Source organism: Chiloscyllium punctatum, chromosome 34, assembly GCF_047496795.1.
Source record: "Chiloscyllium punctatum isolate Juve2018m chromosome 34, sChiPun1.3, whole genome shotgun sequence".
In the NCBI taxonomy this organism is placed as follows: domain Eukaryota; kingdom Metazoa; phylum Chordata; class Chondrichthyes; order Orectolobiformes; family Hemiscylliidae; genus Chiloscyllium; species Chiloscyllium punctatum.
This window is the reverse complement of record NC_092772.1, coordinates 51,061,325-51,076,632: the sequence shown is the minus strand read 5'-3', so window position 1 is coordinate 51,076,632 and position 15,308 is coordinate 51,061,325. Positions and strand designations below refer to the sequence as shown.

The following is a 15,308-nucleotide window of genomic DNA, read 5'->3' as shown; positions in this document are numbered from 1 at the left end:
TGTGGACTGCTTATCGAGGGGGGGGTGTGTGTGTGTGTGTGTGGACTGCTTATTGAGGGGGGGTGTGTGTGTGTGTGTGACTGCTTATCGAGGGGGGGTGTGTGTGTGTGTGTGTGTGACTGCTTATCGAGGGGGGGGGTGTGTGTGTGACTGCTTATCGAGGGGGTGTGTGTGTGGGTGTGTGTGTGTGACTGCTTATCGAGGGGGGTGTGTGTGTGTGTGTGTGACTGCTTATCGAGGGGGTGTGTGGTGTGTGTGTGTGACTGCTTATCGAGGGTGTGTGTGTGTGTGTGTGTGTGTGACTGCTTATCGAGGGGGGGGTGTGTGTGTGTGTGTGTGGACCTGCTTATCGGGGGGGGGTGTGTGTGTGTGTGTGTGTGACTGCTTATCGAGGGGGGGTGTGTGTGTGTGTGGACTGCTTATCGAGGGGGGAGTGTGTGTGTGTGTGTGTGTGACTGCTTATCGAGGGGGGTGTGTGTGTGTGTGACTGCTTATCGAGGGGGAGTGTGTGTGTGTGTGTGTGTGTGTGACTGCTTATTGAGGGGGGTGTGTGTGTGTGTGTGTGACTGCTTATCGAGGGGGGGGTGTGTGTGTGTGTGTGAGAGAGACACTGCTTATCGAGGGTGTGTGTGTGTGTGTGACACTGCTTATCGAGGGGGTGTGTGTGTGTGTGAGAGACACTGCTTATCGAGGGTGTGTGTGTGTGTGTGTGTGTGTGTGTGTGTGACACTGCTTATCGAGGGGGGGTGTGTGTATGTGTGTGAGAGACACTGCTTATCGAGGGTGTGTGTGTGTGTGTGTGTGTGACACTGCTTATCGAGGGTGTGTGTGTGTGTGTGTGTGACACTGCTTATCGAGGGTGTGTGTGTGTTGTGAGAGAGACACTGCTTATCGAGGGTGTGTGTGTGTGTGTGACACTGCTTATCGAGGGGTGTGTGTGTGTGTGTGTGTGTGAGACACTGCTTATCGAGAGGTGTGTGTGTGTGTGTGTGTGTGTGACACTGCTTATCGAGTGTGTGTGGTGACCACTGCTTATCGAGTGTGTGTGTGGACACTGCTTATCGAGGGTGTGTGTGTGTGTGAGAGACACTGCTTATCGAGGGTGTGTGTGTGTGTGAGAGACACTGCTTATCGAGGGTGTGTGTGTGTGTGAGAGACACTGCTTATCGAGGGGTGTGTGTGAGGACACTGCTTATCGAGGGTGTGTGTGTGTGTGTGTGTGTGAGACACTGCTTATCGAGGGGTGTGTGTGTGTGTGTGGGAGACACTGCTTATCGAGGGGTGTGTGTGTGTGTGTGTGTGTGTGTGTGTGTGACACTGCCTTATCGAGGGGTGTGTGTGTGTGTGAGAGGACACTGCTTATCGAGGGTGTGTGTGTGTGTGTGTGTGTGTGTGTGTGTGGTGTGTGAGAGAGAGAGACACTGCCTTATCGAGGGGGTGTGTGTGTGTGTGTGTGTGTGTGAGGACACTGCTTATCGTGGGGTGTGTGTGTGTGTGTGTGTGTGAGACACTGCTTATCGAGGGGTGTGCGTGTGTGTGTGTGAGACACTGCTTATCGAGGGTGTGTGTGTGTGTGTGTGTGAGACACTGCTTATCGAGGGTGTGTGTGTGTGTGTGTGTGAGACACTGCTTATCGAGGGTGTGTGTGTGTGTGTGTGTGAGACACTGCTTATCGAGGGTGTGTGTGTGTGTGTGTGTGAGACACTGCTTATCGAGGGGGGTGTGTGTGTGTGAGACACTGCTTATCGAGGGGTTGTGTGTGTGTTGTGTGTGTGAGACACTGCTTATCGAGGGGGTGTGTGTGTGTGTGAGACACTGCTTATCGAGGGGGTGTGTGTGTGTGAGACACTGCTTATCGAGGGGTGTGTGTGTGTGTGAGACACTGCTTATCGAGGGTGTGTGTGTGTGTGTGTGTGAGACACTGCTTATCGAGGGGGTGTGTGTGTGTGTGAGACACTGCTTATCGAGGGGTGTGTGTGTGTGTGTGTGTGAGACACTGCTTATCGAGGGGTGTGTGTGTGTGTGTGTGAGTGTGTGTGTGAGAGAGAGACACTGCTTATCGAGGGGTGTGTGTGTGAGAGAGACTCTGCTTATCGAGGGGTGTGTGTGTGTGTGAGAGAGACTCTGCTTATCGAGGGGTGTGTGTGTGTGTGAGAGAGACTCTGCTTATCGAGGGGGGTGTGTGTGTGTGAGACTCTGCTTATCGAGGGGGTGTGTGTGTGTGTGTGTGTGTGTGTGTGTGTGTGTGTGTGTGTGTAAGACTGTGCGCTCGGACCCTTGCTAACTTAGCATCCCTTCAGGTTCCCAGCTGAACTCCGACCTACGCCACTTCCTCAAGCACGCATTCGCCAAAGGCTCGGCAGACTTTGAGCTCCAGGAGTGTATTCGCCAAAACCTGTACATCCGGGCTGTGCCATGTAAGTACAGCGCCCGTTGGTGGGGGGGAACCGAGAGGATGGCACAGCGGTGTGGGCTAGTCGCGGGGGGTTTAGAGGTTAACTCTGAATGTCAGGAAAGGGCAGCGAACAGACCTGTGTCCAAACCAAGGCTGGAGGAGCGTGCCATGTTGAACATTTCATTAACTTATCAATCTGAGAGAAGGTGGCTCAGTGGTTAGCTCTGCTGCCTCCCAGCGCCAAGGACCCAGGTTCGATTCCACCCTCGGGCAACTGACTGTGTGGAGTTTGCACATTCTCCCCGTGTCTGTGTGGGTTTCCTCCGGGTGCTCCGGTTTCCTCCCACAGTCCAACGTTGTGTAGGTTAGGGTGGATTTGCCCGTGCAAAATTGTCCTCGTAGTGCCCAGGGATGTGCAGGTTAGGGTGGATTGGCCCGTGCTAAATTGTCCCCGTAGTGCCCAGGGATGTACAGGTTAGGGTGGATTGGCCCGTGCTAAATTGTCCCATAGTGCCCAGGGAGGTACAGGTTAGGGTGGATTGGCCCGTGCTAAATTGTCCCCGTAGTGCCCAGGGATGTACAGGTTAGGGTGGATTGGCCCGTGCTAAATTGTCCCATAGTGCCCAGGGATGTACAGGTTAGGGTGGATTGGCCCGTGCTAAATTGTCCCTGTAGTGCCCAGGGATGTACAGGTTAGGGTGGATTGGCCCGTGCTAAATTGTCCCCGTACTGCCCAGGGATGTGCAGGTTAGGGTGGATTAGTCAGGGGTAAGCGTAGAGTAATAGAGTAGGGGATTGGGTCTGGGTGGATACTCTTTGGGGATTTGGTGTGGCGTTGCTGGGCCAAAGGGCCTGTTTCCCCACTGGATTCGATGAAGATTCTCTGGGCCAACTCAGCTTGGCCCTCGCCTGCCCACCTTCGGCCATTGTTTCTCCATGGTTTCCCATGGGGCCTGACCCTGGGCTCCGATCCACCCTGTTTCCCCGACCCCTTCGATCTTCCTGAGGAAGCAGCCATCTCGTCGGAGATGTGGGTTTGGGGACAACCACGCGCTCCGTATTTGCCACCTCGGGCCAGGAACCCCAACTTGAGGCAAAGGGAATGTCCTGATCCCTGAAAGTTTCCACCCAGGTCGATCGGATTGTTAAGAAGGCGTACGGTGTGTTAGCGTTTATTGGGAGAGGGATTGAGTTTCGGAGCCACGGGGTCATGCTGCAGCTGTACAAAACTCTGGTGCGGCCGCACTTGGGGAGGATTGTGTACAGTTCTGGTCACCGCATGATAGGAAGGATGTGGAAGCTTTGGAAAGGGTTCAGAGGGGATTTCCCGGGATGTTGCCTGGTTATGGAGGAAAGGTCTTATGGGGAAAGGCTGAGGGACTTGAGGCTGTTTCCGTTAGAGAGAAGGAGGCTGAGAGGTGACTTAACTGAGACGTATAAGATAATCCGAGGGTTCGATAGGGTGGACAGGGAGAGGCTTTTCCCTCGGATGGTGATGGCTAGCACCAGGGGACACAGCTTTACATTGAGGGGGTGATAGATACAGGACAGATGGCAGAGGGAGTTTCTTTACTCAGAGAGTAGGAGGGGGGCGTGGAACGCACTGTCTGTAACAGGAGTAGACTCACCAACTTTAGGGGCATTTAAATGGGCATTGGATAGGCATATGGAGGAGAATGGAATAGGGTAGGAGAGAGGGGCTTCAGATTGGTCAGCACAGCACGGAGGGGCCGAAGGGCCTGGACTGCGCCGGAATGTTCTGTGTTGTCATAAATGAGCAAACTCCACGTTGGAGTCCGCAGACAGGGTGAAAGGAGCTGCTGCCGTCTGCGCTGCCTGAACCTCTGCCCCCACCCCCCCCCATCCCCCAACCCGAGCAGGAGGTCTGACCGAGGCCCCCGAATGTCGGCGGGGGGGGGTGGGGGGGGGGGGGGGGGAGGTGGGAGGGAACGGGAATCAGGCCGTTGTGTCTCTGAAGAGCGCCCGAGGTGACGGTCTCAGCCTCTGAGGTGCTCCGTGAGGCCTACGCGGGGGGTGTTGTGGGGGGGTGGGTGGCGGGTGGCAGTGGGGCGGGGGGGGGTATTGTGGGGAGGGGAGGGTGATGGGGAGGCGGGCGCGTCTGCACCTATTCCCTGCCTCGGACCCCTCACCCCCACCCCCACCCACCAGACGCTGAGTCGTTTGCGGTTTGATATTTTGTTTTTTGTTTCCCCCTCTCCCACCAGGTACGACCCGGGCCCCTCGGGAGGGCGAGCGTCCTGGGGTGGACTTCCACTTCGTCAGCCTGTCCGAGTTCCAGGCGCTGGAGAGGGCCGGAGGGCTCCTGGAAACCGGCAAGTTTGACGGTAATCTTCATGGCCTGGCGTTCACCGTCCCTCCCCCTCCCCCTCCCCCTCCCCCACCCCGGGGGGGTGAGGGGCGAGCGAGCGAGCGAGCAGGAGACGGGTCGTACGGTGGGCCCTCCTGCTTTCTCTCTGTCCCGATCTCCACTTGAGAAACGACGCGGACCGCCCCAGTCCAGCCACACCCCGCTGCTGTCCCCTTCTCACCCTCCCCTTCAAATCCCACAATCCCTGTCACCATGCCCAGCCCCCCACACCCCCTCCCTATCTCCGTCCCCTCCTCCAGCCCCTACACCCCCCTCCCTATCTCCGTCCCCTCCTCCAGCCCCTACACCCCCTCCCCATCTCCATCCCCTCCTCCAGCCCCCTACACCCCCTCCCTATCTCCGTCCCCTCCTCCAGCCCCTACACCCCCTCCCTATCCCCGTCCCCTCCTCCAGCCCCCTACACCCCCTCCCTATCCCCGTCCCCTCCTCCAGCCCCCACACACCCCCTCCCTATCTCTGTCCCCTCCCCCAGCCCTCTACACCCCCTCCCTATCTCCGTCCCCTCCTCCAGCCCCCAACACCCCCTCCCTATCCCCGTCCCCTCCTCCAGCCCCCTACACCCCCTCCCTATCTCCGTCCCCTCCTCCAGCCCCCACACACACCCCCTCCCTATCTCCGTCCCCTCCTCCAGTCCCCTACACCCCCTCCCTATCCCCGTCCCCTCCTCCAGCCCCCAACACCCCCTCCCTATCCCCGTCCCCTCCTCCAGCCCCCTACACCCCCTCCCTATCCCCGTCCCCTCCTCCAGTCCCCTACACCCCCTCCCTATCTCCGTCCCCTCTCCAGTCCCCCACACCCCCTCCCTATCTCCGTCCCCTCCTCCAGCTCCCTACACCCCCTCCCTATCCCCGTCCCCTCCTCCAGCCCCTACACCCCCTCCCTATCTCCGTCTCCTCCTCCAGCCCCCTACACCCCTCCCTATCTCCGTCCCCCCCTCCAGCCCCCTACACCCCTCCCTATCTCCGTCCCCTCCTCCAGCCCCTACACCCCCTCCCTATCTCCGTCCCCTCCTCCAGCCCCCTACACCCCCTCCCTATCTCCGTCCCCTCCTCCAGCCCCCTACACCCCCTCCCTATCCCCGTCCCCTCCTCCAGCCCCCTACACCACCTCCCTATCCCCGTCCCCTCCTCCAGCCCCCCACACCCCCCTCCCTATCTCCGTCCCCTCCTCCAGCCCCTACACCCCCTCCCTATCTCCGTCCCCTCCTCCAGCCCTTACACCCCCTCCCTATCTCCGTCCCCTCCTCCAGCCCTTACACCCCCTCCCTATCTCCGTCCCCCTCCTCCAGCCCTTACACCCCCTCCCTATCTCCGTCCCCTCCTCCAGCCCTTACACCCCCTCCCTATCTCCGTCCCCTCCTCCAGCCCCCTACACCCCCTCCCTATCTCCGTCCCCTCCTCCAGCCCCCTACACCCCTCCCTATCTCCGTCCCCTCCGCCAGCCCCCTACACCCCCTCCCTATCTCCGTCCCCTCCGCCAGCCCCCTACACCCCCTCCCTATCTCCGTCCCCTCCTCCAGTCCCCTACACCCCCTCCCTATCTCCGTCCCCTCCGCCAGCCCCCTACACCCCCTCCCTATCTCCGTCCCCTCCTCCAGCCCCTACACCCCCTCCCTATCTCTGTCCCCATCCTCCAGCCCCCTACACCCCCTCCCTATCTCCGTCCCCTCCGCCAGCCCCCACACACCCCCTCCCTATCTCCGTCCCCTCCGCCAGCCCCCTCCTACACCTCCTCCGTCTCTCAGCCTCCAGCCTCTGATCCTCTCTCCACCTCCAACTTCTGACCTTGACCCTCTCTCAGCCTCCAGTTCTGACGTCTGACCCTCTCTCAGCTCCAGCCTCTGACCCTCCTCCGCCTCCGGCCCCTGACCCTCAGCCTCCAGCCCCTGACCTCTGACCCGATCTCAGCCTCTAGCCTCTGACCTGTGACCCTCTCTAGCCTCTGACCTGTGACCCACACTCTCTGCCTCCAGCCTCTGATCCCCCTCTCAGCCTCCAGCCTCTGACCTCTGACCCTCTCTTCAGCTTCCAGACTCTGAGCTGTGACACTCTCTCAGGCTCCAGCCTCTGACCTGTGACCCTCTCTCAGGCTCCAGCCTCTGACCTCTGACCCTCTCTCAGCTCCCTGCCTCTGACCTGTGACCCTCTCTCAGCCTGTAGCCTCTCACCTGTGACCCTCTCTCAGCCTCTGACCTGTGACCCAATCTCCCAGCCTCCAGCCTCTGACCTGTGACCCTCTCTCAGTCTCCAGCCTCTGACCTGTGACCCTCTCCCAGCCTCCAACCTCTGACCTGTGACCCAGCGATCCCTCTGTCAGTGCCTCCAATCCCCCGCCCGTTCTGTGCAACCTCTCCCCCACCCTGTGAGTTAGCAGCCGTCACCAACTGTCATCACTTGGCCCACGCCCCGCTGGGTGGACTTGACTCTGCACCTCTCACTGCCCTCTTCCAGTCCTGGGAGGGTTTGGCTGGGTCAGTGTAGAGGGAGCTTCACTCTGGATCGAACACCGAGCTGTCCCGGTCATGGGGGCTGGTTTGAGGCGGGACAGTGTAGAGGGAGCCCTTACTCTGTATCTAACCCCCTGTCCCTGGTAGTGGGGAGACAGTGTAGAGGGAGCTTTACTCTGTCTCTCACCCCCTGTCCCTGGGAGTGGGGGACGGTGTAGAGGGAGCCTTACTCTGTATCTAACCCCCCTGTCCCAGGGAGTGGGGGGACCGGTGTAGAGGGAGCCTTACTCTGTATCTAACCCCCTGTCCCAGGGAGTGGGGAGACAGTGTAGAGAAAGCCTTACTCTGTATCTAACACCCCTGTCCCAGGGAGTGGGGAGACAGTGTAGAGGGAGCCTTACTCTGTATCTAACCCCCCGTCTCTGGGAGTGTTTGATGGGGGGGACAGTGTAGAGAGAGCCTTACTCTCTGTATCTAACCCCCCGTCTCTGGGAGTGTTTGATGGGGGGGACAGTGTAGAGAGAGCCTTACTCTGTATCTAACCCCCCCGTCTCTGGGAGTGTTTGATGGGGGAGACAGTGTAGAGGGAGCCTTACTCTGTATCTAACCCCCCGTCTCTGGGAGTGTTTGATGGGGGAGACAGTGTAGAGGGAGCCTTACTCTGTATCTAACCCCCTGTCCCTGGGCGGGTGTGACGGGGATCGGCGTTGACTCCATGTTGAATTCGATATCGCGTGTGGGGTTTGCCCGTGTTGAATGCGTGTGCTCTGTGCCAGGGAACTACTACGGGACGCCAGTGCCGCCCATCCTGCCCACAGACGCCACGCTAACCTTGGAGCCCTCCATGCTGAGGGCGCGGGGGCGGAGCAAATCGCTGCCGAGCGGGACCGAGACTCAGCCGACCGAGGAGGCAGCTGAAGGAGGCCGCAGGTCCCAGGTAAGGAGGGGGGTCGGTCCTTCTGGTCCCTGGGGCGAGCTGGCAGCTGACTAAGACGATCGGGCGTTGGGGCTGCTCGGAGCAAAACGCAACACGGGCCACAGGACGGGGGGGTGCTGACCCTCGGCGGGGTTGACCGGCAACAGCCGGCCGCAGACACACCGAGTGCCCCCGGATTGGGGGGGGAGGGGGCGAGTGCCGAGGGAGGGGCACGCCAGCACTCTGACCAACGTCTGACTCCCTACCCCCCACCTCGTGTCTCGCGAACAGGAGCTGCCAGTAACGGGTATGTGCCGGCTCGACCCCCGATCAGGACGTGGCTACAGAAGGTGGAGAGGGCACAGAGCATGATGGGATCGCAGGACAACCGGGGGACCAGGGCAACGCCAAACGCTTCCAACAGGGAAACCCAATCCGACTGGGAATGTCCCCAAACGGGCATCAATCCCACGTAACGGTCTGATACACCCCTGACTGTAACACCATGATATACCCCACACCCCTCACTGTAACACCCTGATATACCCCCACACCCTCACTGTAACACCCCGATATACCCCACACCCCTCACTGTAATACCCCGATATACCCCACACACCCCTCACTGTAACACCCCGATTATACCCCACACCCCTACACTGTAACACCGCGATATACCCCACACCCCTCACTGTAGAACACACTGATATACCCACACCCCTCACTGTTACACCCTGATATACCCCACACCCCTCACTGTAACACCCCGATATACCCCACACCCCTCACTGTAACACCCCGATATACCCCACACCCCTCACTGTAACACCCCGATATACCCCACACCCCTCACTGTAACACCCCGATATACCCCACACCCCTCACTGTAACACCCCGATATACCCCACACCCCTCACTGTAACACCCCGATATACCCCACACCCCTCACTGTAACACCCCCGATATACCCCACACCCCTCACTGTAACACCCCGATATACCCCACACCCCTCACTGTAACACCCCGATATACCCCACACCCCTCACTGTAACACCCCGATATACCCCACACCCCTCACTGTAACACACTGATATACCCCACACCCCTCACTGTGACACCCTGATATACCCCACACCCCTCACTGTAACACACTGACATACCCCGCACCCCTCACTGTGACACCCTGATATATCCCGCACCCCTCACCCCTCACTGTAACACACTGATATACCCCGCACCCCTCACTGTGACACCCTGATATATCCCGCACCCCTCACTGTGACACCCTGATATACACCACACACCCCTCACTGTGACACCCTGATATACACCACACCCCTCACTGTGACACCCTGATATACCCCACACCCCTCACTGTAACACCCTGATATACCCCACACCCCTCACTGTAACACACTGATATACCCCACACCCCCTCACTGTAACACACTGATATACCCCACACCCCTCACTGTAACACTCTGAGATCCCCTGGCGTGTTTCATTAACAGTGTACGTTTCTGTTGTTGCAGTTTGGACAGGACCCCATCAGAGTCTCAGGGAGGACCAGGTGAGTGTCGAGCTGGTCCCCCCAGACGGGTGTTATGTCTTTGTGGTTACGAGCCGGTCCCCCAGACGGGTGTTATGTCTTTGTGTTACGAGCCGGTCCCCCAGACGGGTGTTATGTCTTTGTGGTTACGAGCCGGTCCCCCAGACGGGTGTTATGTCTTTGTGGTTACGAGCCGGTCCCCCAGACGGGTGTTATGTCTCTGTGGTTACGAGCCGGTCCCCCAGACGGGTGTTATGTCTTTGTGGTTACGAGCCGGTCCCCCAGACGGGTGTTATGTCTTTGTGGTTACGAGCCGGTCCCCACAGACGGGTGTTATGTCTCTGTGGTTACGAGCCGGTCCCCCAGACGGGTGTTATGTCTCTGTGGTTACGAGCCGGTACCACAGATGGGTGTTATGTCTTTGTGGTTACGAGCCGGTCCCCCAGACGGGTGTTATGTCTTTGTGGTTACGAGCCGGTCCCACAGACGGGTGTTATGTCTCTGTGGTTACGAGCCGGTCCCCCAGACGGGTGTTATGTCTTTGTGGTTACGAGCCGGTCCCACAGACGGGTGTTATGTCTCTGTGGTTACGAGCCGGTCCCACAGACGGGTGTTATGTCTTGTGGTTACGAGCCGGTCCCACAGACGGGTGTTATGTCTTTGTGGTTACGAGCCGGTTCCCACAGACGGGTGTTATGTCTTTGTGGTTACGAGCTGGTCCCACAGACGGGTGTTATGTCTTTGTGGTTACGAGCCGGTCCCCCAGACGGTGTTAAGTCCTTGTGGTTTTGAGTTGCTCTGTGTATTTTCATTGCCCAGCCTGATTCCTCGTGTCACTGTGCCACATCGCCGTGTCTGTGTTCTGTTTCATTCTCACATTGCCACATTGGACCCGAACACTTGCTGATTGGTGGCGGACTATTTCAATAAAGTTGTCATCCCCGTTTTGTCTCTCCCCTCCTGCTCCTTTCATGTTCTCTCCCTGTCTCTCATTTCTGCCTAATGTCTCGCTGTCCTCCCTCCCTTCTCTGTCACTCTCGCCTCTCACTGTCTCCTGGCTCTCTTTGCCTTTCTGTCCTTCCTTTCCATCTCCCCCTATCACTCGGTCTCGCTCTCTCCACTGCCACTTCCCCGTCTCCCTCTCCATCCCTCTCTCACTCTCCCTGTCTCGCTCCCTCCCCCCGTCCTCCCTCCCCCTCCCCCTCCCTCCTGTCTCTCACACCTCTCACATCTCTCTCCCGACCCTCCCTCCTTCCCGTCTCTCCCGTCTCTCCCGTCTCTCCCGTCTCTCCGTCTCTCCCGTCTCTCCCGTCTCTCTCCTCCCTCCCGTCTCTCTCCCTCCCTCCCGTCTCTCTCCCTCCCTCCCGTCTCTCTCCCTCCCTCCCTCTTTCCCCCTCCCTCTTTCCCCCTCCCTCTTTCCCCCTCCCTCTTTCCCCCTCCCCTCTTCCCCTCCCTCTTTCCCCCTCCCTCTTTCCCCCTCCCTCTGTCCCCCTCCCTCTGCCTCCCCTCCCTCTGCCCCCCTCCCTCTGCCCCCCTCCCTCTGCCCCCCTCCCTCTGCCCCCCTCCCTCTGCCCCCCTCCCTCGTGCCCCCCTCCCTCTGCCCCCCTCCCTCTGCCCCCCTCCCTCTGCCCCCTCCCTCTGCCCCCCTCCCTCTGCCCCCCTCCCTCTGCCCCCCTCTTTCTGCCCCCCTCTTTCTGCCCCCCTCTTTCTGCCCCCTCTTTCTGCCCCCCTCTTTCTGCCCCCCTCTTTCCTGCCCCCTCTTTCTGCCCCCCTCTTCTGCCCCCCTCTTTCTGCCCCCCTCTTTCTGCCCCCCTCTTTCTGCCCCCCCTCTTTCTGCCCCCCTCTTTCTGCCCCCCTCTTCTCTGCCCCCCTCTTTCTGCCCCCCCTCTTTCTGCCCCCCCTCTTTCTGCCCCTCTCTGCTCGTTGCCCCCTCTCTTTCTGCCCCCTCTCTCTGCCCCCTCTTTCTGCCCCCCTCTCTCTTGCCCCCCTCCCTCTGCCCCCCTCCCTCTGCCCCCCTCCCTCTGCCCCCCTCCCTCTGCCCCCCTCCCTCTGCCCCCCTCCCTCTGCCCCCCTCCCTCTGCCCCCCTCCCTCTGCCCCCCTCCCTCTGCCCCCCTCCCCTCTTACCCCCTCCCTCTTACCCCCTCCCTCTTACCCCCTCTCTTACCCCCTCTTCCCTCCCCTCCTCTTACCCCTCTATTCCCCCCTTACCGCCTTTATCCCCCCCCCCCCCCCTGCAGACAGCCTGCCAGTGTCGGATGTCTCCCGGATGTTGGGATTTTCTGTCTTCACCATCATCACCAAAACAACAACACCTTTGGCTTCACCAATTGCTGGGGGCAACCGGCCGAGTGAGCTGCTGCAGATTGTCAGCGTGGCAGTGGGCGGCCAGCTGACCAGACTGGCAACGTGCGCATCCGTGAGTAACCGTCTGGGCACCAAGTCGCCAAGCACTGCCAATACTGGGGTGTGGGATTGGGGGAGGCAGGCATCACACAACAGCTTCAGAGATCATTGACTTCAGGAAAGGTGACTTACCATCCCATCTCCATAAAGTGAAGATTGGGGGCCGCACGGTGGCTCAGTGATTACCGCCGCTGGGACCCAGGTTTGATCCCACCCGCGGGCGACTGTCTGTGTGGAGTTTGCACGTTCTCCCACAGTCCAAAGGTGAGCAGGTTAGGGTGGATTGGGCCGTGCTACATTGTCCTGTAGTGCCCAGGGATGTGCAGGTTAGGGTGGATGGGCCGTGCTACATTGTCCTGTAGTGCCCAGGGATGTGCAGTTAGGGTGGATTGGCCGTGCTACATTGTCCTGTAGTGCCCAGGGATGTGCAGGTTAGGGTGGATGGGCCGTGCTAAATTGTCCCATAGTGCCCAGGGATGTACAGGTTAGGGTGGATTGGCCGTGCTAAATTGTCCCATAGTGCCCAGGGATGTACAGGTTAGGGTGGATTGGCCGTGCTAAATTGTCCCCGTAGTGCCCAGGGATGTGCAGGTTAGGGTGGATTGGCCGTGCTAAATTGTCCCCGTAGTGCCTAGGGATGTGCAGGTTAGGGTGGATTGGCCGTGCTAAATTGTCCCATAGTGCCAAGGGATGTACAGGTTAGGGTGGATTGGCCCGTGCTAAATTGTCCCCGTAGTACCCCAGGGATGTACAGGTTAGGGTGGATTGACCGTGCTAAATTGTCCCGTAGTGCCCAGGGATGTGCAGGTTAGGGTGGATTGGCCGTGCTAAATTGTCCCTGTAGTGCCCAGGGATGTGCAGGTTAGGGTGGATTGGCCATGCTAAATTGTCCCCGTAGTGCCCCGGATGTGCAGGTTAGGGTGGATTGGCTGTGCTAAATTGTCCCCGTAGTGCCCAGGGATGTACAGGTTAGGGTGGATTGGCCATGCTAAATTGTCCCATAGTGCCCAGGGATGTACAGGTTAGGGTGGATGGGCCGTGCTAAATTGTCCCCGTAGTGCCCAGGGATGTGCAGGTTAGGGTGGATGGGCCGTGCTAAATTGTCCCCGTAGTGCCCAGGGATGTACAGGTTAGGGTGGATGGGCCGTGCTAAATTGTCCCCGTAGTGCCCAGGGATGTACAGGTTAAGGTGGATTGGCCGTGCTAAACTGTCCCATAATGCCCAGGATGTACAGGTTAGGGTGGATTGGCCATGCTAAATTGTCCCCATAGTGCCCAGGGATGTGCAGGTTAGGGTGGATGGGCCGTGCTAAATTGTCCCCGTAGTGCCCAGGGATGTGCAGGTTAGGGTGGATTGGCCGTGCTAACTTTGTCCCATAGTGCCCAGGGATTGTACAGGTTAGGGTGGATTGGGCCGTGCTAAATTGTCCCATAGTGCCCCGGGATGTGCAGGTTAGGGTGGATTGGCCGTGCTAAATTGTCCCGTAGTGCCCAGGGATGTGCAGGTTAGGGTGGATTGGCCGTGCTAAATTGTCCCCGTAGTGCCTAGGGATGTGCAGGTTAGGGTGGATTGGCCGTGCTAAATTGTCCCCGTAGTGCCCAGGGATGTGCAGGTTAGGGTGGATTGGCCCGTGCTAAATTGTCCCCGTCGTGCCCAGGGATGTACAGGTTAGGGTGGATTGGCCCGTGCTCAATTGTCCCGTAGTGCCCAGGGATGTGCAGGTTAGGTTGGATTGGCCCGTGCTCAATTGTCCCGTAGTGCCCAGGGATGTGCAGGTTAGGGGGATTGGCCGTGCTAAATTGGTCCCGTAGTTTCCAGGCCATAGGATAGTTTTGGGAAATGCGGGGGTACAGGGAAGTAGCAGGTTGTCTGGGTTGGATGCCCTTCAGAGAGTCCATGTGGACTGGTTGGGTGGGGTGACCTTCTCCCATACTGTATTGCCTCAAGGACCTGATGTGTTGGGGATTCCATTCTGCATCTGGCCCCCTTCCCAAGACGTAAACCCTCTAGGCATCGGAACACCGGTCGATCCCAGAGGGCGAAGACAGTCCGTGTGGACAGCGTTGAGGTGCTGGAGGGGAGGGAAGAGAGAACAGGGAACTGTGAGAGCCTGAAAAGTCCATCGGAAAATGCCGTTTGGGATCCGGGGATAAACGTCCTTGCCCAGAGGCAGGGAGAATGGGTCGAGGAGCGTCTGTGCCGTTAGGGTTCGGAAATACATGAGGAACGGAGGGTAACTGAGCTGGGAGGGGAGGGAAAGGGGAATGGACGCTGACTGTAACACCCAGTCGTCCAGGGTGGACTGGACGTCAATGGCTGCTGCACCATTCATGGGTTGGGCGATGGTCAGCCGTTTATTTCTTGTCACTCTGTGGGCTTCCTGTGGCGTCGGGAGATGGAGGGAGCCAGTCTTGGACTGGGCTGGGCCAAGTTTGTAAAATCACACGATACCAGGTTATGGACCCAACAGGTTTGTTTGGAAGCACTAGCTTTCAGAGTGCTGCTCCTCCATCAAGTAACTGTGGGGCAGGATCATAGCACACGGAATTGATAGCAAAAGATCATCGTGTCACACAATGTCTGAGTAATCCAAGATGGAGGACGAGGGAAAACGTCTTCGAAATCCAAGATGGAGGGCGAGGAAAACGTCTGAGTAATCCAAGATGGAGGGCGAGGGAAAACGTCTGAGTAATCCAAGATGGAGGCGAGGGAAAACGTCTGAGTAATCCAAGATGGAGGGCGAGGGAAAACGTCTGAGTAATCCAAGATGGAGGGCGAGGAAAACGTCTGAGTACTCCAAGATGGAGGGCGAGGGAAATTTCTTTGTGGCCAGGCTTCTCCTTCTTTGTGGAATTTTAGGTGTTGGAGGTGATTTCCTTGAATTCCAGGAGTAACAATTAATATCTTATACGCTGCTGCATTGATTCGGAACTTTGGAGGAAAGAAAAGCCAAAATAAGCCGCACTTTTTAAAAGGGAGGGGGACAGACAAAGGCAGCGAAAGAGAGAGAGACCCACACAGCTAACAGACAGAGCAGTGAACCCTGCACAGTTCCTGCCATTTCTGTTTGAATTCATGTATCGCTGGGCATCGAGAGTGTCGAGGAAAACTTAACAGTGAATTTCACAACTGGGTTGAAGGGTTTGAGCTATCGGGAGAGGCTGAACAGGCTGGATGGACCAAGTTAAAAATCACCCAACACCAGTTT

At 58.5% G+C, this 15,308-nt stretch overlaps 1 protein-coding gene across 1 annotated transcript in view; it reads left to right on the top strand.

The window, feature by feature from the left end:
• LOC140458948 (uncharacterized) overlaps positions 1 to 12,106 on the top strand; it is a 57,223-nt gene extending 45,117 nt beyond the window's left edge. Inside the window, exons 2-7 of the mRNA XM_072553683.1 lie at positions 2,290 to 2,417; positions 4,621 to 4,740; positions 8,007 to 8,167; positions 8,438 to 8,620; positions 9,680 to 9,716; positions 11,934 to 12,106. Coding sequence (XP_072409784.1) covers positions 2,290 to 2,417; positions 4,621 to 4,740; positions 8,007 to 8,167; positions 8,438 to 8,518 — 490 coding nt within the window. The 3' untranslated portion in view covers positions 8,519 to 8,620; positions 9,680 to 9,716; positions 11,934 to 12,106. The remainder of the gene's footprint in view (positions 1 to 2,289; positions 2,418 to 4,620; positions 4,741 to 8,006; positions 8,168 to 8,437; positions 8,621 to 9,679; positions 9,717 to 11,933) is intronic.
• The last annotated feature ends 3,202 nt before the right edge of the window (positions 12,107 to 15,308 follow it).